This window comes from Nicrophorus vespilloides, unplaced genomic scaffold (genome assembly GCF_001412225.1).
Source record: "Nicrophorus vespilloides isolate i.1.1-1 unplaced genomic scaffold, Nicve_v1.0, whole genome shotgun sequence".
In the NCBI taxonomy this organism is placed as follows: Eukaryota; Metazoa; Arthropoda; class Insecta; order Coleoptera; family Silphidae; genus Nicrophorus; species Nicrophorus vespilloides.
This window is the reverse complement of record NW_017100027.1, coordinates 71,289-96,489: the sequence shown is the minus strand read 5'-3', so window position 1 is coordinate 96,489 and position 25,201 is coordinate 71,289. Positions and strand designations below refer to the sequence as shown.

The 25,201-nt window shown below is 39.2% G+C and overlaps 1 protein-coding gene across 1 annotated transcript in view; it reads left to right on the top strand.

The window, feature by feature from the left end:
* Positions 1-16,785: 16,785 nt before the first annotated feature.
* The window catches only part of LOC108566693 (forkhead box protein P1), a 76,920-nt gene continuing 68,504 nt past the window's right edge, over positions 16,786-25,201 (top strand). The window contains exon 1 of the mRNA XM_017926703.1: positions 16,786-17,057. Within this exon, the coding sequence (XP_017782192.1) occupies positions 17,028-17,057 (30 nt within the window). The 5' untranslated portion in view covers positions 16,786-17,027. The remainder of the gene's footprint in view (positions 17,058-25,201) is intronic.

The following is a 25,201-nucleotide window of genomic DNA, read 5'->3' as shown; positions in this document are numbered from 1 at the left end:
TGCACTTTTAAATTGTTAGTAATTCTAAAGAATATAATATAGGAAATATATACGCACGCACAGTCGTATATAAATCGGCATGCATTTGGTCGGATAAGAATGTGTGTATCGTGCGGTTAAAGTGTTCCACTCGCCAAGTGGATAAGTGGTTTTGGCTGTAGGTCTCTCGCGTTTCCATTTGTATGGAGTGACCAGTATATAAGGAACCCCGGATGCTGTACCAATGGACCGTGAATTGCTGCGATCCGGCACGGCAACTTCATCCGCCACTGACCACCATCCCCCTGCACCTCTAATGCTTCTATTCCCGAAAAAGTACTGGAAGATGAAGAAGCAGGAAAAGAAAGAATAAAAAAATCGAAATAAATCCATCCTCCTACATCTTAATTTGAGACTTAGAAAAAGAAGATTAAACACTCCTCCGTCTCAATTTCACCACGAGTTAATATGTGCTCGTATTATTATAGCACAATTAAGGGAGTTTAATTTAACTCGCATTAATCGAATGGGAGACAATGGCATCCTCCTTCTTCCTCCACCTCCTCCCCAGGTGGTATTAAATCCTTCCTTGCTTCCTCGCTCTTTAAATATAATCGATGTTGTAAATATATGCCGGAGCTTCGGTTGGGAATGGGATGCGGTGCGGAGCCAAAGTCAATGCTGACGGCATGCCGAACGAGAGAGGGTGGAAACACTTTAATAAACAGTTTGTAATCAACCTGATGCAATTAGCGATGCCGACTGCCTGAATGCCGGGGGAGGCAGAGGCAGGCTAACGTAATGACAGATATCTAAGTAACCATTACACTAATTGTACTTCTCCAAGCGTCATCAACAACTTGTAACAGGTGTAGTCGTTCCGGCGACCACGTTCGATGCAAAACCAGATATAATGCGTTTCTCCGGGATACGCCATTCCGAAGATTCGCACAACTTTCCTAACTTCCATCCAGATACGATTACGGCATCGCTCTGTTGTACTTTCGAGAGGAACGAATGAACTTTAAAAGGCCGTTCCTTCCGAAGGGCTCAAAAGATATTATGTAATTAAGGTGTAACGATTTTCTCTTTTTCTTTTCGGCTTCTCACATAAAACTGAATATATTCAGAAAAAAAATCAAATATTTAAACTCAATTATTTAGATACTCCCAAAATTATATTTTCAAATGTTTATTCCTATAAATAGGAAAATCTTCAGTTTTTCTAAAAATTAGTATCAAATTTGTGAAAATGCTCTTACTTCAAATTTGAAGATTTAAAAAATTCGTTTGAAATTATAAATGGAAGCATTAAAATTCTTATTGATGTATTCTTGAAATTAAAAGTTTGATGATAAATAGTGGGGTCGAGGTATATTTAATGTATTTTAATTTTTTTTTGTCGTGCGATGTTTGTTGCGTCTTCTGGGGTAGATGGAAAGATCTAATGCAGTTTTTATTAAAAAGTATATATTTTCGGGTAGGGTTATTGATGGTGCATGGGTGCGGGGGACCAAAAATTTTCCCTTTTTTATTATTTAGAAATATCGGACGCAATTTGGCGAGGTTATTGGCAGTTAGTAGGTTATGTATGGGACCGGGCGCGCTCTCGCAATCCCATATCAAGATTGATGACCACTTCATATAAATATAGGATTTTATTCCGGCGGAATCGTATCCCCGTTTCCGTATCCGTATCCGGATCCGGGGAGCTCTTAGCGCGGAAAGCTCTCGTCATGAGTACATAAGATTAATAGTAGGCTTTGTTTATCCTATGTAAATGCTATTAGCGCATTTACTGCGCTTAAAGGCTGTGCTCGAGCATTTATTTGCTACAACACGACATCCAAATACTCGCTGATTTATCCCGCATCTCTAATTATTGAACGATGGATCTTCGGAGTGACACCGCGCGAGGGTGAGTGGGTGGCTCGCAGTCCCCAGGGTTTTCGGAATCGGCGAGGGGATTGAAGAGGTGGAGGAGAAGGCAGCACCCACCCTGTTCTTCTCGGAGAAATAAATCCCAGCAGCCGCGCGGACGCTGCGGCTTTAATTGATTTAATTACATTGTGTTAATTAGGGTAGCTGTTTGGAAGCAATACCAGAGTCCAACTGGCGCCGCGCAAACCTAGGTGTTTAACGAAAAGCCACCCTCGCTTCTGCTAAGTTCCTCGGCCGCTGCCCATTCCACGACGTCTCCGCCACCCTAAATTCACCCCTTTGGTACAGCCGAAATACACATATAAACTCTCGACCGTTCGTTCAAATCATCTGTTGGGACAATTGGCATGGAAATGGTGGGTTCGTGACGCTCCCCGTCGATTCTTGCTGCAATCCGGCCGATTAGGTAAATGAAGATGCGGGAAGAAGGTTCTCCTTGGCCGCCTCTAACTTGTACACGTCGGTCCCTTCCGTAATAAATGCCCTCGACTTTGCCCGACTAGCCATTAATATAACATTGCAATGTACCATCCCGGCACGTGGGATGCCTTATGCATATGTTCGGTCCCTCCTAACATCCTAATTGAAAAATCATAAATCAACCATCCTTCCTCCCCCAGCATCTTAATTAATTCATCCCTACTGAACAACAAAAATCCTTCAATTTCAACCAATTTAATGAAATTTCATCTACGTTTACATAAAACCAAATCATATCAATAATACAGAAACTTCTTCATCTACACTTACATAAGAATATCGCTTCTATTCATTCATACCTCAGAAATTTTTAATAATGGTTAACAGTTCGTTAAGACCCTACCAGAAAAAGTCTAAATTTGATATATACACACTCGAATCAATTTAAATGCATTCCGCGTAATCCGAGCATTTCTTATCTCAGCAATTTTATTTTTGCGAGCGACGAGGTGGATTTGCCTGACAATTTATTATATTTGAGCTTCAATTATATACACAAAAGTTTACCGAACTTCTTACCCTCATTTAATATTCAACAAACGAAAGTTAAACATCGCCCCATACATTCGCGCGCGCAAAGAAGTGTAAAATAGATTACGTAATGCGTTTTATTTTATTTCATTCCTTATTTTTTTTTAGCGTCGCTTCGGTTTTATGCAATGCCTCGAATAAATATTCTCACGTCTCTCTAACTAATTCATTTAATATTATAATTAGAAAACAAGAATTTGATTATTAAGGTATTTATTTCATTAATAATAATTAATTTACGTATAAATTAGTAATATGGTAATAATAATCCAATTGCAACTTCTATACAACTTCTGATTTCCTAGTAATTGATAAATTTATTGAAAAAATGCTTTAAATTAAAATATGCTTAGATTTTAATATTTTATAGATTACTATGGATAGATTTGATATTTATTAGTATATCTTATTCAATTATTAACATCTATTTTTATTTTATATTTCATTTTATTTTAATTATTTAGAATTAATTCTTAATGTTAAAATGAAATAATTTTGTTGATTTTCTGAGAATATTTTCTAATGCTTTAAATTAAAATATGCTTAGATTCTTATATTTTATAGATTTCTATGGATAGATTTGATATTTATTAGTATCTTATTCAATAATTAACACATTTTTTTTTATATTATTCATTTTATTTTAATTATTTAGAATTAATTCTTAATGTTAAAATGTAAATAATTTTGTTGATTTTCTGAGAATATTTTCTAATGCTTAGATTAAAATATGTATTTTTTAACAGTATGATTTGCAACCCTAGCGACGAGTATTTGCATGAAATGTACTATGTGAAGTGGTAGTAGGGTGGAAATAATTAAGGGTGTCTTGTGTTGTGTCCAGTTGTGGATGGATGAAAAAACGTGGGTCATACGTGTGTCCAAGTAAGCACCTATATATATATATATAGATATATTTCATCGTACTGTTCGGAAATATTGCTAATCGCCGGGATCCGCTCCAATAAATCCAATAGCTTATCCACACCACACCAACGTCCGTGCATTTTCAATTTACTCACGGATTCTCTCTCTCTCTATCTCTCCCATCCTATGCCTCTCTCCACGTACCTATTTTTTTATGTTCCTTTCAACCCTCCCCGATGCTAACAATCATCATGTACGTCCCTGCGAATCAATTAAATATGCGAAATGCAAACTAAAACAAAACTTGATAGGAGTGTGTCTACGCTGTATGCAGTATGTGTGCATTACATTTGTTCCTCTTTTTCCCCCGTGCACTCGTTTTGGTGCGGGTTTTGTCACCCCTTTTCGAGTCGGAGCGGTTCTCATCCTCTCACGGGATCGACGGGGTGGAAGGGCGGCAGGCATATGTGTCCGTGAAAATGTAGGGTGACGGTACGTTTTAATTTTGCAGGAGTATCGCTTATCGAACCGATCCGGTGGGTCTCGGGGAAACCTCGGACGAGTGGGTTCTTCAAAAATAAATGTCCCGAAACTTGAGGGCGCTCACGCTCTGTCTTTTTTTTTTGCGCGCCCTCAATTGGCACCAAATGACTCATTCGATCCGTGCCCGAGACACACCGCACCAATAATATTTATACACCCCGGGCAATTATCATTTTTTTTATCCACCCCCAACCGAAGCTTTCCTTCGAAGTATCTTTTTAATTATAAATTTCCCCACAAAGCGGTACGGGTGAAACGAAATTAAAGAGAGCAATGAAGAATAACAACAAGAAAAGCACGACTACAAAAACAGAAAATAAGAAAGAAGGAATTGTTAATATTGTTGTTTCATTTTATAGAATTTGAAAAAAGATACGTGTGAATTTATGAAAATCTAAGATTAATTTGTATTTAATAAATAGAAATTTCAAATTAATTCAGACTTGATAAATTGTTATTAGCAAATTATTTAAATCATAAATTGTACTAATGTCTACTAAGCTGTGTTAAAATGTTGTGTTGTAATTACTGAATTATTATGTCTTTTTTTTTATAAGAATTCTGTCTTTAATAAATAGAAGTCTGAAGTTAATTCTAGAATATTTGGAGTGTCTTAAAGGCAGTAAATAAGAAAGAAGGAATTGTTAATATTGTTGTTTCATTTTAGAGAATTTGAAAAAAGATACGTGTGAATTTATCAAAATCTAAGATCAATTTGTATTTAATAAATAGAAATTTCAAATTAATTCAGACTTGATAAATGGTTATTAGCAAATTATTTAAATCATAAATTGTACTAATGTCTACTAAGCCATGTTAAAATGTTGTCTTGTAATTACTGAATTATTATGTCTTTTTTTTTAATAAATAGAAGTCTGAAGTTAATTCTAGAATATTTGGAGTGTCTTAAAGGCATTTTTTTTTAGCGAGGGTTGAGAAAATGTATACGATTTTAATTGCGAATATAAGAATGTAAATGTAAATTGGCCGAGGGTGGAAAAGCGATTTGGTGTGTGCGGTTTGGAGAAGCGGCAATAAGGGTCGGTCTGTGTGTGTATATGTGTGAGTGTATGTGTTAAAGGTGAGCAAGCGGGCTGAACCGCAATAATTTTTGCGGATTCTCTAGGCAGAGGCTTTCTGGCGTGAAATGAGACTCTCGAATTGTTTTGATGTATTCGAGAGCTTATTGTGTCGCTTTAGCAGGAAGAGGTTGTCATTCGCATTTTGTCATTTTCGCTCGAGCGCTGATTTATGGGTCTCCCGACACCCCCTCATCGTCGACGCACAAGCCGCCACCACCTCCAACCTCCTCATCTCGTCCTAAAACTCACAAGAAAGATGCATCCTCTTTTCCGAAGGATTTATGCAATATGAATTCGAGTCGATTCTATTAGCGAGATTAATATTCAATTGGGGGCGGCAGTGGCAGTGGAGGCGGCATCGAGTGAGAGCCTGAAAATGGCCAGGGCCGAGCCTTCGCCCGTCGCATTTGGTATTCTGGCCACTTGCCATACCTCAGCCACCTCGAGAAATAAATTTGCAATAATCTGCATCGTATCACGTCAAGAGGGGCGGTGGCGGAGAGAGGCGACGGCGTCGGTTGGCGGCGGGCGGCAACCCCTAACTAAATTCGGATTTTCGCCCGTTAAAAAGGTTATTTATATAATACGCTCGGTGCGGCGCATTATGCGAGAGCCAAACCTAAATCACCGCCGCCATTTCGCATACAATAAACATTAAAAGTTGGAGTGTGTCGCATATCTTCGTATACATACATATATCCTTTAAAACAGACACCGCAAGAGGTTCGCTCTATAAAAATATAAATTATAGATGAGGCGCGGCTATGTGGACCATAAATTGCATAAAACATGTTATGAGCGGTATGCGGTATTCTAAGGCGCGCACCTAAGCACCGCCACCGCTACCATCGCTTCCGCCACCTCCAACCCTGTTTTGCCTTTTCGAGGGGGTGGTAATTAGGGTGGATGGATGGATCAAAAGCGCGATCGGTTATCAATATGTGAGGGCGTTTATGCGGCTGTTGAAGTTAAAGCGCTTCAAGGGCCACACACCCCTCAGACCCTTATTCAGCGTGCTTTCTTTATCCACTCTTTGCTCTTTTTTTTTCTTTCTCTCTTTTCTATACCTCACTCAGACGATACGTGGCGGCGGAGGGTAATTTCGAAATTAGTACTTCTATCTCTCTTACTTCGTTTTCGTTCGCCACCCCCCAATTTCGGTCTCACCCCCCAATTTCGGTCTCACCCCCCGTCGCTTATTTTATCTGCCTTTCTTCTTACGTTTTTCGCAAAACTACTCAGATATCCAGTGAAGCTTATAAAGCTGGTAAAAAGCGTCGCGGCTCCTTATATTCCTGATTTAATGAGTTTAATGTCATTATCCTGCAATGATTTTCGCCGTTCGGTCCCCATTGGCGGCGTTTAGGGGCATTGGGAGTCGTTGAGGTGGAAGCGAATGCAGGCAGACGGTGCTATCCTGATAGGATAGCAGCACAGGCAGCCTCTCCTTGCTGGCAGCTATTATTTCCCCGCTAAGTAGGCATCGACCTGCATCCACTGCCTTCCTGATTGAACGGATCGTACTGATAAACTGCCGCCCCCCGTGCCGTCTCCTCCCGAAGGTTTTATTTAAATCGGGACTTAGTGCCGCGAGACACCTCTCACTACAGTTAGCAACTCTCATTTATACGTTTCCACCTAACGCCCTATTTATCCAAGCCCTGGATTACGACTCATTCCGAATACTGGCACTCCATTACCGCACCGATTTCTTTGGCGTTTCGTCTTCTCCTCCACCTACCCAGATCGATAAATAAGGATAATTTGTTCCTATTTCCTCCATATTCCTCCATCCTGGGGCGACCGTGTACAAATGTCATCTTCTTCTTCCCTTCATTGCTTCGGTGAATAAGCTCGTAACGCGCGATAGATGCTTGGGCCGAAGGGCGCCGGCCAAGAACTCCTTAGAGAAAACAAACGTAGCTCGTTAAACCAATGACCATTCACGATTGACTCTTCGGCCTTCTTCTTTTTTTGTACATCACACACTTTACTACTTCGCAATTACGCACTTGTCCTTTAACTTTTTCCTGCGTTCATCTCCAAAAACCAATCACCATTATCTTTTACCATTCGCTTCAAATCAAACCAAATGTTTCTTGTTACCACTTCACATTTTGTTTACTATACAAGTTTTCTGTTTTCGTAACTATCTATAGCAATATTTTTATATAATGCAATCAAATAAATATTTAATAATAATAGAAAACGTATTATGTAACAAAAGCTACGTAACCGAGAAAGGAAGATTTTTCGATGTTTTAAGTTTTTGTGTGAATACTCAAATTAAAGTTTGCTACGAGTTGTTAAATATTTCGCAGATGAAAGTAACAAAAGTAACATATTGTCAAAATTTGAATTTTAGTAAAATAAGTGAAATTCGTAAATAATTAGATTTGTAAAAATCTTATTTTTGAAGAATTTTTTTTTTTTTCGTATTTAGAATCAGAAGGTAGTTCTAAATAGGAAATAATAAAATATTGTGATATATTTGAAACAATTGTAGAATGTGTTGTATAATGTTGTTAAGGTAAGGTAAGAGGTAGGATAAAGTTAAGTGAGTATGGTGGATGCGCCGGCTACAGCTGGGCTTTGAAGTGTGTTTGCTGGACACTTAATTTGGGATTCGAAGTAAATGAAGTGTAGTGTAAATAATATAAGAGAAAGTATCTTTGTGCGTGGCGGCGGCGTGTAGTTTTCTAGTAATTGCGGCTGAGCCGGGGGTGGCGCTGGGGGTGGTCCGGGGGCTGTGGTTTCGCAGACAGAGCGCAGAGCACGGGGCTTGTTTACAACTTGCCGGAGGCGGCCGCAAGCCATTGTCTGGCCACGAGGGGCGATCCCTGAGCTTATCAAAAACTGGATACACTCTGCTGACGTCCGCACACACGCACACACCGAAAGGGCCGTTCGCTAATTTTATTGGAGCACTTCTAGAGCGCTTTTATTTGTTATTTATCGCGCGTAAAAGGGCCCTAATGTCTTGACGTTATCTGGTATCACGGACTGCGAGGTTAATATTTTGTCATGTTTATCTTAAAAGGTAGACAGAATGGATGTAATTGTTGGGGAGCGCGCCGGTGTCGCCGAACGAATTATCTACCCCCAGGCCCTAAATAAGGGAATAACTAATGAGAAATAAGGCATCCCAATATCACGTCGGATTCTGCTGAACTCGTAAAGGTACCAAGAGCGGGTTAAGATTTGTTGCAAATTGTAAAAGCTTCGGTTCGTCTAATAAATATTTGACGGCGCTCTGCTTGTCTCCTCTCTCCCAATTAAGGGCATATACCTATAGTTATCTTCCGTTTTAATGCCTTCATCTGACGGGGTTCGGGTGGGGGGTTGGTGCGCCCGGCGTACGAAGGGCATTATAGGAGCCGAAGGGAAGCCAGAATTAATATAGGTTACACTTGTAACTTTGCTCCTAGTCCCTAAACAAGATGACGCTCGTCTTGGATTCCCTTCTCTCGAGGGGCAAATCCTGAACGGATACGGGAACCATATTGCGGACGCGTAAAAGCGTTCAAAGAAGTATTTAACATTTCGCCCTTTCTCCAAAACGACGCTCGGCAACTCCTCCATTCAGCGCACGTATTCACACCTCTATACACAATCCAAAGTTTACCTATATAATAAACATGCGGATTTCATAGTCCCAACAACAGTTGGGAAATACAATCACACTTCGCCGCCCCCCAATTTTATGAAAATGCCAACCTTCTCCTTTATTTTTTATTCCTCCCACCCGTACTTTATATTCCCTTATATCAGTATTTCTATTGAATATCAAAAGGGCCTCGACTCCCCGGATGCACACACATACTGGGAATCGATTAGCGTTTTCGACACTTCCTTCCTTTTTTTTTGAGCCGCCGGGAAATAAGTGTCATCTCCCAAGGGGGGCGGCGGTAGCGGATTTGTCGCGCGCTTTTATTAACTGCTCGAATCCACAATTAAGCCCAAGCCAGACGCGCATCGTCAAAGGACGAATAAAAAAAAAAGATGCCCGAAAAGGGAAGAACCTGATGAAAAAAGAGCGACATGGCCGTGGGCTGGGGGGCGGCTGATGTGCAATCCCACTCCGGTCGAAAGTGTGTTGCACTACTTTTCTATCCCCCAAAGCGAAAATCGATTCGATGATAGGCTAGGTCAAGAATTAACGCGACCCTCCTCCATGGGGGGCGGCCAGATTACTCACACTCACTAATCTTATTTAATTCTTTACACCTCACCCCCGCTATATTTCCGCACATTCAGCACTAAAAACCCACCCCCGAAAAAAAGCTCATCACGACTCATGCAAATATATTTAACCCTTTTTTTTCTCACATTTCATTGCTACATATATTTAATTTAATTAACTTTAATTTCCCTCTGTTGACGTAATTTAAGGTGCGTGTTTTTCCCCTTTCTACACAAAAAAAAACAACAACTCAAAGCCATTATGGTGTGTTTTTTTACCTCTTGTGTGTCTTCGTTTGGGGAAGGAAATAGAAGAAAAAAATAGGATTAAAGATTAAACAATAACGATTCGGTCGGCAAATATCGTTTAATATTCATCGCGCTGTTCGGGCTCTGTTTATTTGTTGCGGGCAAACACAATTATTAAATGCCCAGTGTTAATGTTAATGCTGTTACCGGTATTAATGAGTGTATTAATAATGGATAATGGCTTCGCAATTGGTATGCTATACTCCCTCGGACCTATACGACCCAATCCTTTCACCGGCTTTCACTATACTAACCATTATCTGTAAAATTTCCTGAAACCTATTCATTATTAATTCTACAATATTTTGAAAATAAAAATTATAAATATGAACTTTTACGATAAATTTGTTTGATATCTTTTTTCATAATTATATTAATTACATGTTTAATGTTGAAAAATTGGATGTTGCTTCCAATATTAAAGTAAAGAAATTCTTGTTGTTCCTTGACCTTAAGGACCAAATCCGCTCCCTTTTCGCACCTCCATTCTGGCTTTCGGTTTCGAAATCCGGCAACAATTATGTATAGTGTCGCGACGTAATCTTTACTCGGCGACGTCCTTGACGTGAACGGACGATAAATCTGGTGGCGTGTGTCTGTATGTGCGGATTGCTGCGAGGTATTCCATTTCATGAAATAAAGAAATCAGTTCAGCATGCAACCAACTGGACCACGTCTGGATACATTCAATTGCGACAGAAACATGCAAAAAGTGTTTAGTAATGAGTAAAGGTAATCCAATTCCAGGCCCCCGCGATTGAATGAATGACCGCGTCACACTTAGATATAAAGTGAAAGTCACGTCGCAAGGCGCGTTGTTTGTTATTTTGCTTCTCGAAAAACAGAGAGAGGCACGAAAGAAGAGGAGGAAGGAAAACAAAAAGGAAAAGAAATACAATAATAAAATAACAAGAAACAACAGAGACAAATTGAACGCCTCTCGTCCTTCTCAGGAAACAAAAGTCAATGAGTCGCCTCTTCCAACTTTTCTGGAAATCTCTCGATTCATTTGAACCGGACATATATTTCCTGCGAATTTATGCGAGCCGCGCACGTAACACCCTTTCGATGCGCCCAATTTGCATAGCCCTGTTGTGTGTCGTGATTCTGCAAACAAACCGATTCTCACATGGCCCACTTTCATATAGCTGCAGGCTTGGTTGTTGTTGTTGTTTACCTGCTCTTTGCCGCTGCTGCTGCTGTTGTTGTTGTTGTTGTTGTGGTGGTCGTAATTGGTTTTCCGTGCGAGCCGTGAAAAATGTGCGTGACCTTGAGCGTGGAATGCAATGCAGTTTTTCACCTGGTCGCTGTTTCCCTCCTCCTCACCCGTGCATTACGAACGTGGCGTGTTGGTAAACATGTTCCATGCATTCATACATGTTTTAATGTGCTGTTGTACATACATTTATTTATCCTCTTTCTATTATGCTCCTTTTTTTTCCTCAGCTTTTCGCTCGAACCGCAGACCGAATTGGCCGAACAATAAACAATGCGATTTCCGCTGTTTTCCAATTTAATTCCATTCGAAAAGCCTGTTTGTTTGCAATTCCATTTAATTTATTTAATCGATTGACACGAAGAGAACACATTGTTGCAACCATCGAAATATCTTTTGAAATAGACGCTTTACAATTCTTAATTTTGAAGAAGAAGAAAACTTTAACCTAAGCCCTTTACAGTGGTTGTTAATAATTTGAGATATATTTGTGTTTACTTTTTTAAATGAAATGTATGCAAGTTGTAAAGAAAAATAATAAATAGTAAATTAATTGTAAACATAAAACGAGAGAAAAGACTTTGGTCATTATGTCATTTTTGTTTTTGAAGATTTTAAAGTTGCTTTCTCAAACATTCATATAACAAATATATTGTCTTACTTATACTTTATACCTAGACAAAGTATAATTAAGACCATATAATTAAATCAAAGGTTGTTTTACTCTTCATAATAATTAATACACAATCAATTATATGAAATACTTTTATAAATGTTTTTAACAACAGTAATCATCACATTCCTATTAAGTAAATATTGAAGGTTATTTAGTAATTGTGTAGTCATTAATAAGTGATTAACAGGTATTTAATATATTGATCAAAATATAATATATAAGACTTAGACATAACGAAATTTTTGTTTAACAATTTCTTACAAGAAGATAGTTCAGTCACGCCGCTTTTCATCTCCTCTCACGTTTCACTTCTGGTGTTGTTAGCTCAGGTGGTTTCGGAGGAATTCAAGGAACAACTGTTTAATAACCCGAAAACGAACAAAACGAAGCACATAAAAAAAGTAAAACAAGACAGGTATCTTCTCTTTGCACAACTAGGTGTCAGAAAAAAAATATGTGTATGTACAATGTGCGAAGGAAAACATAAACGCAAATATTAAACAATGATTCTCTCCAACTAACCCTGTGTGCGTTTTTTTTTTTATTGCAGCCATTAGGGCGAAGGGGTCAATTACGAAAGAAATATAATAAAGTTTTTTTTTTTTGCTGCCTTCTTTTCTTCTCTGGTGCAGGGACTAAAAGGGGTCCATCAGATGTCATTCCCCGTTAATGGTTCTTAAAATTGTTACTACCTTTTAATTTTATTCGACGGCCGCAGTCGCTGTGAATTTATCCGGACAAAGCTCATTGCCCTTTCAACTTTTCGCCACCCCTTTCCTGCCCTTCGGATTAATTTCATTTAATTAAGATTAATTTTTTTCGGGATTCTTTTTTTTTTGCATGTACGTGCAGTTTTTTTTTATCCGAAGTCGTTTTAATAACTTCTTTTCGCCGTCTTTGCACTTTCCAAGTCTTCTGTTAATTTCTAAATTCTTAATTGACAGTCTTATTAATCATTTATAACCGAGAATAAGCATCAAATTCGGTATCTTTGATATAAATTAACGGATTTAATTCGTTAAATCAAATATTAAATTAGTGAAAAAAAAAAGTTAATGTTCAAGTAAAACTAGAAAAACTATAAATAAAGTTTAGAAATATTTACTCTTTTTAACAAACTATAACTCAAGAAATTAATGTTGGAATAGGGTACATTTCCATAACTTCTTAATATTTTTTCAAGAAGTTATTTAGAAATACATTAATGCTTTAGAAGAAGTACCCCGATTAATAGGCTTTGCGTATACATTAAGTTGTTCGGTACATTTATGGCGAAGGGGAGGAAATCGCAATATTAAGTCCACTTTAGGTTTTTTTCTGGCTTCATTTTTTTCTTTTTAATTTCTGGTTATAATCTGGCCGAGAGTTTTGTCTGTATCTATGTGTATATATATACAGGATTTTTTTGCAGCAATATCAGAGAAAATGATGGGGCGGTCGGAGTAACCCATTTAATCCTATGCTACGGAGTTCTTCTCGGGGTGTTTTTTCCTTCCGTTTCTGTACTTTTCGGCGGTGTAATTTCTGCGTGTTGCGGAGTGTGGGGGGTGGCGGAGGTTGGGTAGTTTATAAATAATGTGGCGCCGTTTGGCGTTAATTTGCGTTGGCTGGGGGATGATACATGCCGTCGGATCGTTGCGTCTCGTGGTATGGGGCGGAAAGTTCTTTAATCGCAGCACTCCACGTCGCATCCGAGCGTCGCGCTGTTATTCGATGGCACCCCGGTGTATAATTCCTCCGCAATCATTCTCATTTAAACAGCGACTTGAGAAAGGTACTTATGTACACGTTAATTTTTAGGAGACGTGAGCTCAAACCGCCCCCGCTTGTATCGGTAGGGAGAGAGAGGCGGCGGGGGAACACCGCTCTGCGGATGTTTGCAGAGCAAATATTGTGTGTGTGTGTATATCGTAAATAGCTATTGTCGATTCCCCATTGTGGAGAAACTCGATCCGCAAGTTAAAAGTGTCCCGGAAAGGATGAATGAGCGAATGCATGGGGGCGGCAGAAGGGACACGGGTTTTCCGCGTGATTAAAGATTTATAGGCGCGCGAGCTCGCATCAACAACAAAAGGCGTATCATCAAAGAAGTAGAGCATGTGTCTTGTAGTATTCTGTAGTCATTTGATGGTCCGCCACCCCCGGCGCTGGAAGATGCGGGCTCTCAAAGGATCTTGGTGTCATCAGCAGCGCCAGTGATTACTGCTGGCAGTGCTATCCATTGTCCCCATCCTCGACCATCACCTCTCCAACCGCCTCCAAATGATAGATACTCTGTTTCGTTATCTGCGGCCGGCCTGCCTAGAAGCCATTGTGAAGCCGCCTCCGCCAAAGCTACATCTCTACGAAACTTCAATGCGGCGCTCCTCTTCAAACAATTAACCTGCATATATCAATTATACACGGAGTTGGCACAAGAAAATGTTTGTCGAGCGTTCGAAATTCGCCGTCCCCGCCCTGATTGCATTTATTGATGCATTAAGCGTCGCTGCCGGAGACGCGGCGGGCGAATTGGATGGCCCGCAGGGCGAGTTTATTGTTCCTTCCGTCTTTACTGAAACTGTTTAGCAAACAACCCCCGGTGAGTGGGGGCCGTCTATGTGTGTACGCGCTGAGGGTGAGGTCCGCTTAATACGAACATAGTTGATATCCTCTTCGCCCATATCGTCTGCTCGGGAGAGGTTCAATTAACTTCTAAGTAGATTAGACCTTACTTATGTCTATATTTTGGGTAGTCAAGGGTTGACAAAACCGACCCTCCCCAATTATTATCGGCCGCCCCTTATACACCTACATAAGAAAGAACAAAGACGTCACTTTATGGATGTGTGACCGTTCGTCTTGGCTTTTTCCACAGATGATATGTGGGTGTCATCAATCTGGACTTCTCAGGATCAGAGGGTCGGAGGTGTAATAAAGAGATAGAGATTGAGAGTATTGTACGAGCGAGAGAAATAGAAGTAGGGAGAGAGTGTCACCAACTTCATCGGAAGTCGTGCGTGTGACGTGCGTTTCGGTGCGAAGTCGTGCAGACCAAACGGCCGACACTTCTCCTCTTCTTATCGAATTGTTCTCTTGTAATTCGAAGTTTCGCGTCTGAAACGACACCCCCGCCGGTGGAATAAATACTCGCTTTTAAAGAGCACGTCTCTAAAATGAGGGCAGCCGTGGGATGCGTGCATGTACCAAGGTCCTAAGGTCCGCCGTTTATCTTGCCTCCTGGACGTTGCATATCTCCCGGTTCTTTTATCCTCCCGTTTGTTTTATATATGGCGAGGTAATATATATTATGTATAACTACCTTTAAATGCTGCCCATCTGTTTTGAAACTTTGGCAGCACAATGCGCTTATTTTGGCTGCGAGAGCAAAGAAGAAAAAGAAAAAAAAAACGAGGTTGAAAGAAAGAAAAGAAGTGCGAGCGGGAGAAAGAGGAGGTGGAGGAGGGTTTGCATAGAGGAGAGCACCCTCATGACATTAACTTTACTTTTTAAAAGAGGCCATACATATTGGACGTGTCGTTTCCGACGCCCGTTTACCATTTTTTTTTCTTCCCCCGATGGCCTTGCCGCCACCGCCGCCTCGTATACAGCCTGTTAAATCTTTATGATGAACGTTTTATACGCGACTCCCCAAATGATACTTTCTTAAGTTCATAATGCAGAAAACGCAGTTATAACAGGTATTTTAAATAATCACCATCAACCTGAATACTACCAAAATGTTAATAAACACCATATTTTTAATTATATTTTTATTTTACAATATTCCATTTAAAATTATTGCAAAATATATATCAAATATGAATTATATCAATCAATTATCTTCAAGATATTAAAATTTTATAGTCATACTTGTATATATAGGAAATATTAATAATTTAATTTTATGAGTTTAATTTGTATTTAGTTTTTTTTTTATATAAAATGTATGTATTTTCTATATTTAGAAAGTTCAAATTATAAATCGTCAAAAATTTATATATAAATATTGTATGTAAATTGTATTTACTGTTCGATTTATTATATTATAATTGGTATAATGAAGTAATTAATTATATTACGATAAAAATGTTGAATACAATATTTTAAAATAAAATTTTATTTAATTTGAAATGTTTAAACGATTTAAGATTATATACAATTATAATAATTTGTTAAATATTTTTTAATAAAAAGGAAATAAAAATATAGGTAGCACCATAAGGAGAGCTCAATATTAGCCCTACGATTTTTGTCCCTACGATTAACAACGACTCCGCTCAGTTATTCATGATATTTAATTATAATTAAAACTGTCGCGTCTTTACTTTAAAATTAGCTTTTTATTAATATCGTCGGTTCGCTGGGCCCGCGCCGAGATAATGCCGGAATAATGATTAGAAACTAATAAAGGAGGGTTGACGGACGGAAATGACGATTCTTCGGCCCCGTCGAGATGTGAATAATTAATTTCGCGGCAGGCCCATTGTTGGGGTGCATCTCTAACTCGAAGAATAATGGTTGCGTGCCAATGTCAGCCCGGTGTTGCGGCAGCGGCGCGAGGGTTCGCGGCTGCGGTGGCGGCGATTCTTCGACCCTTGCACCAGGTCGCCGACGCTCGGGGTGGACGTCTTCTTGAGGATGAGGGGGCGGCGGGTGGTGCTGGTAAGCGTGCATGTGTGCTTCTGCCTCGTAGCAAACAAGGGTATTGATCAGGAAAGGCGAGTAAACAAGTAGATCAGGGGGGGACGGATGGGGTGATTTTTGGGGGACGATGGGCGCGCGGTGGGTGCTTACACGCTTTCCCATTTCATTGCTTCGGCCATGGACCGGGGCGCGCGGACGAATCCCTTATTGTGCATCGCCTGGTGATTGGCATGTGTTGTGCCGCGGCCGTTAGTGTTGAGTGCGCCGCCGCCGCCGCCAACGCCAACGTCGCCGCTGCCGCCGCCGCCGCCAACGCTGCCGCCACCGACGCCGTCGCTGCCGCCTCCGCAACCGCCGCCAGCGAGACAACGCGCGACCCGCTGGAGGAGGAGAGCCGTCCACAGTCTAACCAGTCCAACACCAGACACGGTATCGCCGTGTACTGTCTTGCTCCGTTTGGTAGCGATACACACGTGGCTTCGATACCACCGACCCATCACCACCACCACCACACGACACCGTCACCTCCACCACCCACCGTCGCGCAGACCTCTCCATCGCTCTCTGCTTGCCCAAAACTCCGTCGACTTCCGGAATGCTGGAACCTCGCTGGAGGCCCGTGCAGGTAACCAGAGAGCCGTTCGCTATTATTTTACTTTACTTTTTTTTTATTGTTATTCTCCTGACGAGAGTCGCGCGGGGGTGGCGGCAACGGCGGGTGGTTTCCGTTTTTTTTTCTTGTTTTTTTTTTTAGTTGGAGGCGGTGGGCGTTGGGTGGCCCCACCACGGAGGAGGGATATCTTATATATAGATATATACATGCATTATATAACTATATATATATAAAGCCCGTGCCCGACCTCTAAGGAGGTTCGCGTCTTGGCTCTCGCGCGACTCCACCCACCGCCCACGACAGCATCGCAGCATCATCTTCGTTGAAGGATGCCGCCACCTCCTCCAACATCCACCACCTCCGCCCGAGCCGTCCTCCCTCATATTTATCATTTGCATTTCTCGTCCGAACTTCTTTTTGTTTTCTTCTTCTTCTCCGCACACTTTTTTTTCTTTTATTAATATTCTGCAGCTCGCCCAGAACTGAATTAAAAATATTAAAATAAGAAGAAGAAGAAAAAGAAAGAAAAACCAAAAAGAAGGAAACAAAATTCCAGAAGCACCAAATAAAACGCCACTCGAATCCAATTACAATATTATTAGGTACCGAAGAGAAGAGCGCCGCTGTTTGTATAATACACCAATAACTTTCAATCTCTTCATTTTAATAATTAAAAATTCATTATTTGCCGCTCCCGATTTTTCTCACAATTTCTTCTTCTTTTTTTTTCCTTCCTACTTCTTCAGCTGCGTTCTTTTTTCTGGTATCTCCCTCTCCGCCTTTCGAGGGTTCACTTCGCATACATTAATTTTGTTAATTAAAAATAAAGACACGAGTGAAACTTTTCGAGCCGCGACGGTCTCGAATTCAATTAGCTTAATTTTTTTCATATTAATTTCGGGCGAAAATTTCAATCAAATTAGCCCCCACCTGAAGTGGGAGGTAAACAGCGATTGTTTTTTTCACTCAATTCCTTTTTTCTTGTGATTTTTACGTTCGGGGTACGGTTGTTGCGAAGTGCAGAAAAGCGCGGGAAATTGCTTCGCCTGTTGTGTGTTGTGTTGGGGGCGGCGGCGTGTGTTTGTATCGTTCAGACAGCGCAAATAGCTCCGGACGACTGCACGTTGTTCCTGCCGTTCCCGTTCCCGCGCGCCGCCGTCCCCGCCGCTCTCGGTATCACTTAAATTGTATTTAACCGCATTAACAGTTGGAGAGAGGCTTCATTGTGTGTATTGCTTGTAATTTCACGCAAAATTGAGCTCAATGAATGCGAACGGGTTTATGAGATAAATGCCCCCGGTGGCGGTCGTTAATTAATCAACCCAATATATTAATATGTTTCGCAACTATTCCGCTCCTGCAACCGTAGATATAGCTATGTGCCCTTACCCCATCCATACTCATGCCTATACCTATATAGGTGAGCAAGTTTAGGAGAGACCAAGACTCTCCTCCGCCCAAGACAAGACAAACTAGCGAATGCCTGAATGCCATCCTGACCGAACTACATAAATAATCTGCGGAGGGCAATTAAGATAAGAACGTGTTTAATATTTCAATGCGCTTATGGGGAACAGATATTATTCGAGGCGAACCCTATAACCGTGTGTATCTATATACACATCGTCGAGGTGTTAAGACTACTGTAAATCCCCTTTCCCAGCTTTAATTAATTCCTGACTGCGCCCTTATTGCGAGTACACAACTCGCTCTCTATAAATTGTTCTTGCCTGATTGGAACACTGTTTAGATAACGACTGTGCGCCCTTTTTTTTTCTTCTCCCTAATTCTTATATTCTTTTTTTTTACCGCCACCCCCCCGGGAAACACGCCTCAATTGGATCTACTTTTCGCAACATTTCTCTTTATTGCCGCCTCCCATCTTATTATTGAACAAATTATCTTCGCTATTTACATTCGACCCTCTCATCCCTTTTTCTTTCTTCATTTAATTCTTTTCCAAAACAATACACAAATCGATAAACTTCAATTATTTACTTAGAATTAATTATTAAAAATTGAAGAAACACCATTTTTTTATTCAATTTATATAATTTATAATTAATTAAAAAATAATTCGTAAGTGTAAATATTCCAAAATTAAATTTCTAATTAAATTTCAACGTTAAATCTAGAAGCTTAAAGCATTGTGTTATTATACTATTGTTTCCATATATAATTCCACTTAATTTCTATAACTTCTATTTAGTTAACACATTATATAATTGAATATAATATAAATTTGAAATCAAGCTAAAAATAAAAGAAACCGCGCAAATCCTCATAATCTTTTTAATTGGATTTAATAAAATTGTACAAAAAAAAATTAATTTCAAATTTAGCTTCAATGATTAATGAAAAACAAAGGGAAAATATTGATATAAATAAATTGATCTAAATAATGAAAATTTATTTTGCTTCATTTTTTTTTTTAAATTATTAATTGATTCAAACTCCAGACTTTGTGTTTGTATATATGGAATACAGAATTCCAAATTGTAATCTGCATGTTGTTAGAATATTCAATAATGTCATTTCTCCCCCTAAGCTAAAATATTTTTTAATTTGCAAATCCGCCTCGAAGCGAATCGATAATACTCCCCCAAGGAAAGAATATTTTTCACTGCAGCAATGCATTAATGCTGTTTTTTTTGCACTCTTCGTTATTATTAATTAATTAATTTGTATAATAAATTAAAAAAAAAATGTAATGAGACTGAAATAGATGATTCTGTTTTTCATATTAATTTTGATGCTGTATAATAATTGTATAAATAAAAATCGAAGATTGTTTGCGAAAATGTACTATATGTATTATTAATTTTATTATTTCACTCGAATTTTCATAAATGTTATTTCAACGGAAAATATTATTCGCGTAATAAAAAGTGAAGCTTTCATAACGGGAGCAAAAACAACATGATTTTCTCTATTCGTTAATTATGTAAAATTGTTCATGTGTTAAGTGACAATTTCACTTCAAAGGACTATATATTCAGAAATATATTCAGTATTTCATTATTTTTAAGTGGACGCTGCAAATTGCTGACAATCTGTAGCGGCCAACGTCACATATATAAATAATGATTTAATTCTATAAAAGAAAATTTTGTTTCTATTTAATAAAACAATCATTTCATTCTACAAGGATTATAATCATTTCATTATACGAGGATTGTATAATGAAAATAATAGTAACATCGTTGTAAATAATAATTTATACGTGGAGTCTAACAATTTTATTTTCATCCTTTTGTAATTTCTCTACATAATTTCCATTTATTTCTTAATTCAGTAGAGACACTTTTCAAAACATTCCTCAAAATCGGCTTTTTGGTGCTTTTCAATTTTACTTAATGATTTCTTCATTGGAACTGAAGACTTTTTACTTCATTTTTTTTTTAATTTTCGCAAACAGCCAGAAATCACAAGGAATTTCATTGATGCCAGAGAGCGCAAGAAAGTTGTTGTTTATTTCAGTAGTATGAGTGGACGTATGATCGTGATGTAAAAAGTAGCGACGAAGTTCCCCTGGTTTTCCAACAAATTTTTGAAAACTTGTAGTAATCAAGTTTCTGTGTACTATTTAGTAGTTACCCCCGACCAGTTTCGAGTGAGATAGCAGCTTCCACTTTTACCCTAGTAGAGAAAATCGACATCATCACTTTTGTTTTGTTTTCTTGCTTTAACTGGGGGTATTTGCACCTTCTGCGCTTTATACCATGGACTGCTTAATCTGTTACGATTTTACTAAAAGTGCTAGAATCTCCATTTTCAAAATTTTCCAAGCAATATTCGTCAAAACGAATATTGGTCGTCATTGGAATCCATCGAGCGGATTTCTTTGTGCAGCTAAAGTCATGATTTACTATTTGCAACAAAGCCATGGCATTCAAGGCCATTTCATCAACTACCATTTCCTGTGTCAATCATGGATCTTCGTCAATGTTTGTCTTCACCTGGGCTACATTTGTATCATCGGTCGGGCAACCATCACGAGGTTCATCCTACACAGAAAAATGTCCGGTCTAAAATCTTTGAAACCACTTGGAAATAATCACAAGGGATGATGTATTCACTTTATATACATTTTGACATTCCTGAAAATTTGCATAGGCTTGAGTTGACGTCGAAATCCGTAGAGAATGACAAAACAAATTTTTGCTGTGTTGCTGGTGGAATTTCTATCAAACTTACATTTTCTCCTATCCATTCTTATCGATCTTCTTGAAATTGGATATGAAATATCGTTAAACTTTAACAAATTGTGAAACAAATGAATTAATGCGTACTTTTTGTTAGTATATATAGAGAGAAAAGAATCGTCTTTAAAAAAAATTCTGAAAATATCAGTGGGCTTTAATGAATTTCCGCAGGTAAATTATTTGCATCGATAAACTGTTTATTGTTTCAGCCGCGTTCCACATACGTGTGTATGTTTATGAAATGGAAATACTTTATTTATTTATATCCGCACGCACACGGGCGCGCAATTTTTCTCCCTTTCCATTTGCATACATTTTTTATTCATGGGGCATAATTTCGTTTAGGCGAGTTTGTCAGTGCTGTTCCGACCAAATCCATTAAATTTCAATAAACTAGTTTATTTAATAAACGTTTTAATATTGATTCACGTGTGAGACAGTTTATTAGAATTTTTTTTAAAGAAATTACAATTTTTCAATCAATCAATTAATATTTTCTACTAGATTTATTTTTTAAATATTTACCTAGAAATTAAATTATTCAATTTTAGTAATTTCTACTGAAACGAAATTATTATATTATTTTTTTTTAAACTTTGAAAGGAAGTTTGCTTTATTTTTGTGATTTCGTAGAGTTGGATTGGGTTGTTTTCGCGAAGCGGCTGATAATGAAGTCCGTTGTCCTGGGGGCAGAAAATTCGCTCTTGAGGTACGAAATGATAAGATTGCAGGAACATGCAAATGCGATAAGACATTGCTATAATATTTATACAGACATTATTTAAATCCTGGGATCGCGGAACTCGACCGTACATAAATATCTAACATAGTTATATAACTGCCGTCGTGTCCTGCGTTTATAGCGAGGCCCCTCCGTTTCCATCATTGTTTCGGTGAATTATAATTTGTTTGTTATTTATTAGGCGACGGGAAATATGATGCGGAAATATTCTTTTAAGTAATAGGAGGGCGAAAGTGTTTTTGACTTCTGACAAAAGGGAAAGGGAAAGAGGAACGGAAAGAAAAGGAAGAGAGGAAAAAAAAAAGAAGAAGCGAAATATAAAGGACGAAGAAGAAAGGAACACAGGGGAAAAATACGGTGGAGGAGTTTCCCCCTTGGCCCCGCTAAACGCAATATAATGGGCGGAAGTGTAAATTCTGCGTCCGTGAAAATTATGAATACATTCACGGGGTTGAGGAGTGAATTTTATCCGCGGAATAAGTGGCGTGAAATCGGTGAGATTGCCGGGCTTCGGGATTACCTATTTACAACAGCGATATCTTAATCTCCGCTCTAAACAGGCCCGCTAATCTAGCCGGCGCACAAATAATAACCACCACCTTTTCCCCAACCCCCAACGATAAAGCGCTTATGGTAATTGATAATCGCATGGCATAGGTTTTTTTTTATATATACCTTCATTCAGTCGATCGATATTCCAAATTAGTACATCATTCGCATAGATATAATAACTATGTTCGATAACCCTTTATAGTTGTCCCAATTAATTTGTTATGCTGTAATCCTCTCAACTGGACATCAAAAACTTCAACAGCGAATTTTCAATAGCCAGGTTTTATGTGTTTTATGGGGATGGGTTGGTTATGTTTTTATTCATAGTAGCGGGGGGGTGGTTTTTGGGGGTGGATGTATATGCCTCGTCGTGTGTTCGCGTTAAGTTAATCACCATCTCGGTAGCTCCGGCTAATTTGCATTTGTTCTTGTTTGCTCACTCCGCTCAGATGAGTCCCGAGACATATAACAACCACGTTAATTTCAAGTTACATGTTTATGCCCGTGCAGCCCTTCTCTCTCCAAGGGGGCGCCGCGATTTGTTACTTTAATTTAATCGCACGCGTCTCCTCGCTCGTCTGCTCCCAGGGATGAATTATACACCCTATGCCATCTATGATGCCCCATCCCCCCAATCGACGGTATCGATTGTCGCCTAGCTATTTGCATAGCATCGGACCCAATCCTCCACTTCGGTTTCTTTCCCTTCATCTCCAGCCAAACTTACACCCAAACCCCAACCCATCCACGTATTAATTAGTTAGAAGTGTAAGAACACAGGGAAATCTTGAATATAGATGGTGGATGTAGCCGCGGCAGGCGCGCCTTGCATTTTCAAGTTTGTTAACTTCCCAGATGTAGATGAATATTTAATGGCGCACCTTAATTACCAGGACCCGATGTCTGTCGCGTTCCGCTCTGCAACAAATCCAACAGCCTAGGTTGCATTTTCAGTTGACTAATGACGATTTAATGTTCATTTAACTGCAATCCGATTGACGTGTAAATAATACATCCATACACCCCTATGATTCCGTGATTCCATTCAACTCTGTTATTTATTTATTTACATCTGACGACATAATCGGAATCGTTTTCCGACCGTTTTGTGCAACAGTAAACAACAACAACACGCAGATCAATACATATTGGAATTGAATTCACTGCGCGTTTAGTATTTTTCAGTTATTTCAATTAATAACTAGTAATTACCATTTTTCATTTATAATATTGCTTTTTTAATTACTAATTAATGTAATTAGTATAATTTTGATGAGTTTGAAATAGTAGTAATAAATAGTTTCATTTTTCTGCAGCATTCTTCCAATTGTATTTTGTTATAGTATTTTGTGAAGTGATTCGGGATGTCAATAAATCTATTATTGAAGGTGGAAAGGAAAGTATTTCAGGAAGGAGAAAATAAAATAAAAAAAAGTATGTTGTGTATTGAAAGAGAAGTAGTATAAGAAATTTGTTGTCGTGTACAGGAGCCGGGAAGCTATAAAAACCATAGTTTTATATCCAAGTAATTGCGAGGATAGTAAATAATGCGTCCCTAGAAATGGTGATGCGGGGGTGCTTTGTCGGGTTCTCAATCGATCAAGTCAGATCATTGCTGTAAAGCAACTGTAACTGCTCATAAAATCCATCGGGATCTTGTTTTTATCCTGGGCAATATAAGTTGGAAACTTTTGTGTTAAGGAACGCCGCTCCTGCAGATCCTTGCAGAGCACCGAATGGGCCCCTGCGCCTATTATTTCGGTTGTTTTGTTCCGCGATTCGGGGCGCCCAAAATAGGGATTAGTTATTTATTAGTCGAGGTTTCTTTTAGAAAAAAAAAGAGGAAGAAGAAGAGAAGCCCGCCACCCTCATCCCAATCCCAACTACTTCCTAATTTAACTTCCCCAATATCCTGACCGCGACGCCGATTGCCTCCCTTGGCTCATCCCACATTCCGCGCGCAATTCCTCGATGTTGTCCGCGCCAAAGCCACCCTTTATTGGGAGATGTCGTTTTTATTTATTTCGATGTCGGGGATCGCCCGTTATCCTAATACCTTTTATACGTTATGTCGAACGAGGCAATTCGCAGCGTGTGAGGGGAGGTGGAGGTTCTCGGAGTGAAAAGTAACAGTCGGAATATCAATATCATGTAGATCCGGCGGGTTGATAAGAGAAATAAAGTTCGGGGCTAAGGTGTCTCCGGTGGATGTCATAAAGGTACCTAAGGGACGTATTAAGCGGCCAACGAAGAAGGCCGATTGCAATGGGGATGTGCTTTACACGTAAATCCGGGACCGGTCCGGTCGGTTTCGCATATCACTAACAATCCTCACCAAGTCCATACAAATGTGACGACATTAGGGTGAAGTATAGGGTGTCTTTACGACGCACACCACCTACATATACACCGGAATCCACTGCGATCTGTCCTTCAGCGATGATCCGTTTATTATCCACCCTTACGAATTGATTTCGTCCTCGGATCGTGGTCTCAACCCCCCCGCAGGAAACATTACATTTTCACATCGGTTGTTGTCTGATCTACAGAATCTACAGCACCCTCAATCAATCTTATAAAATATCCTCAATCTATTTACTACACATTCTGCAATCATATTAATAAAATCATCACAAATTTGAGAAATATAACATTCA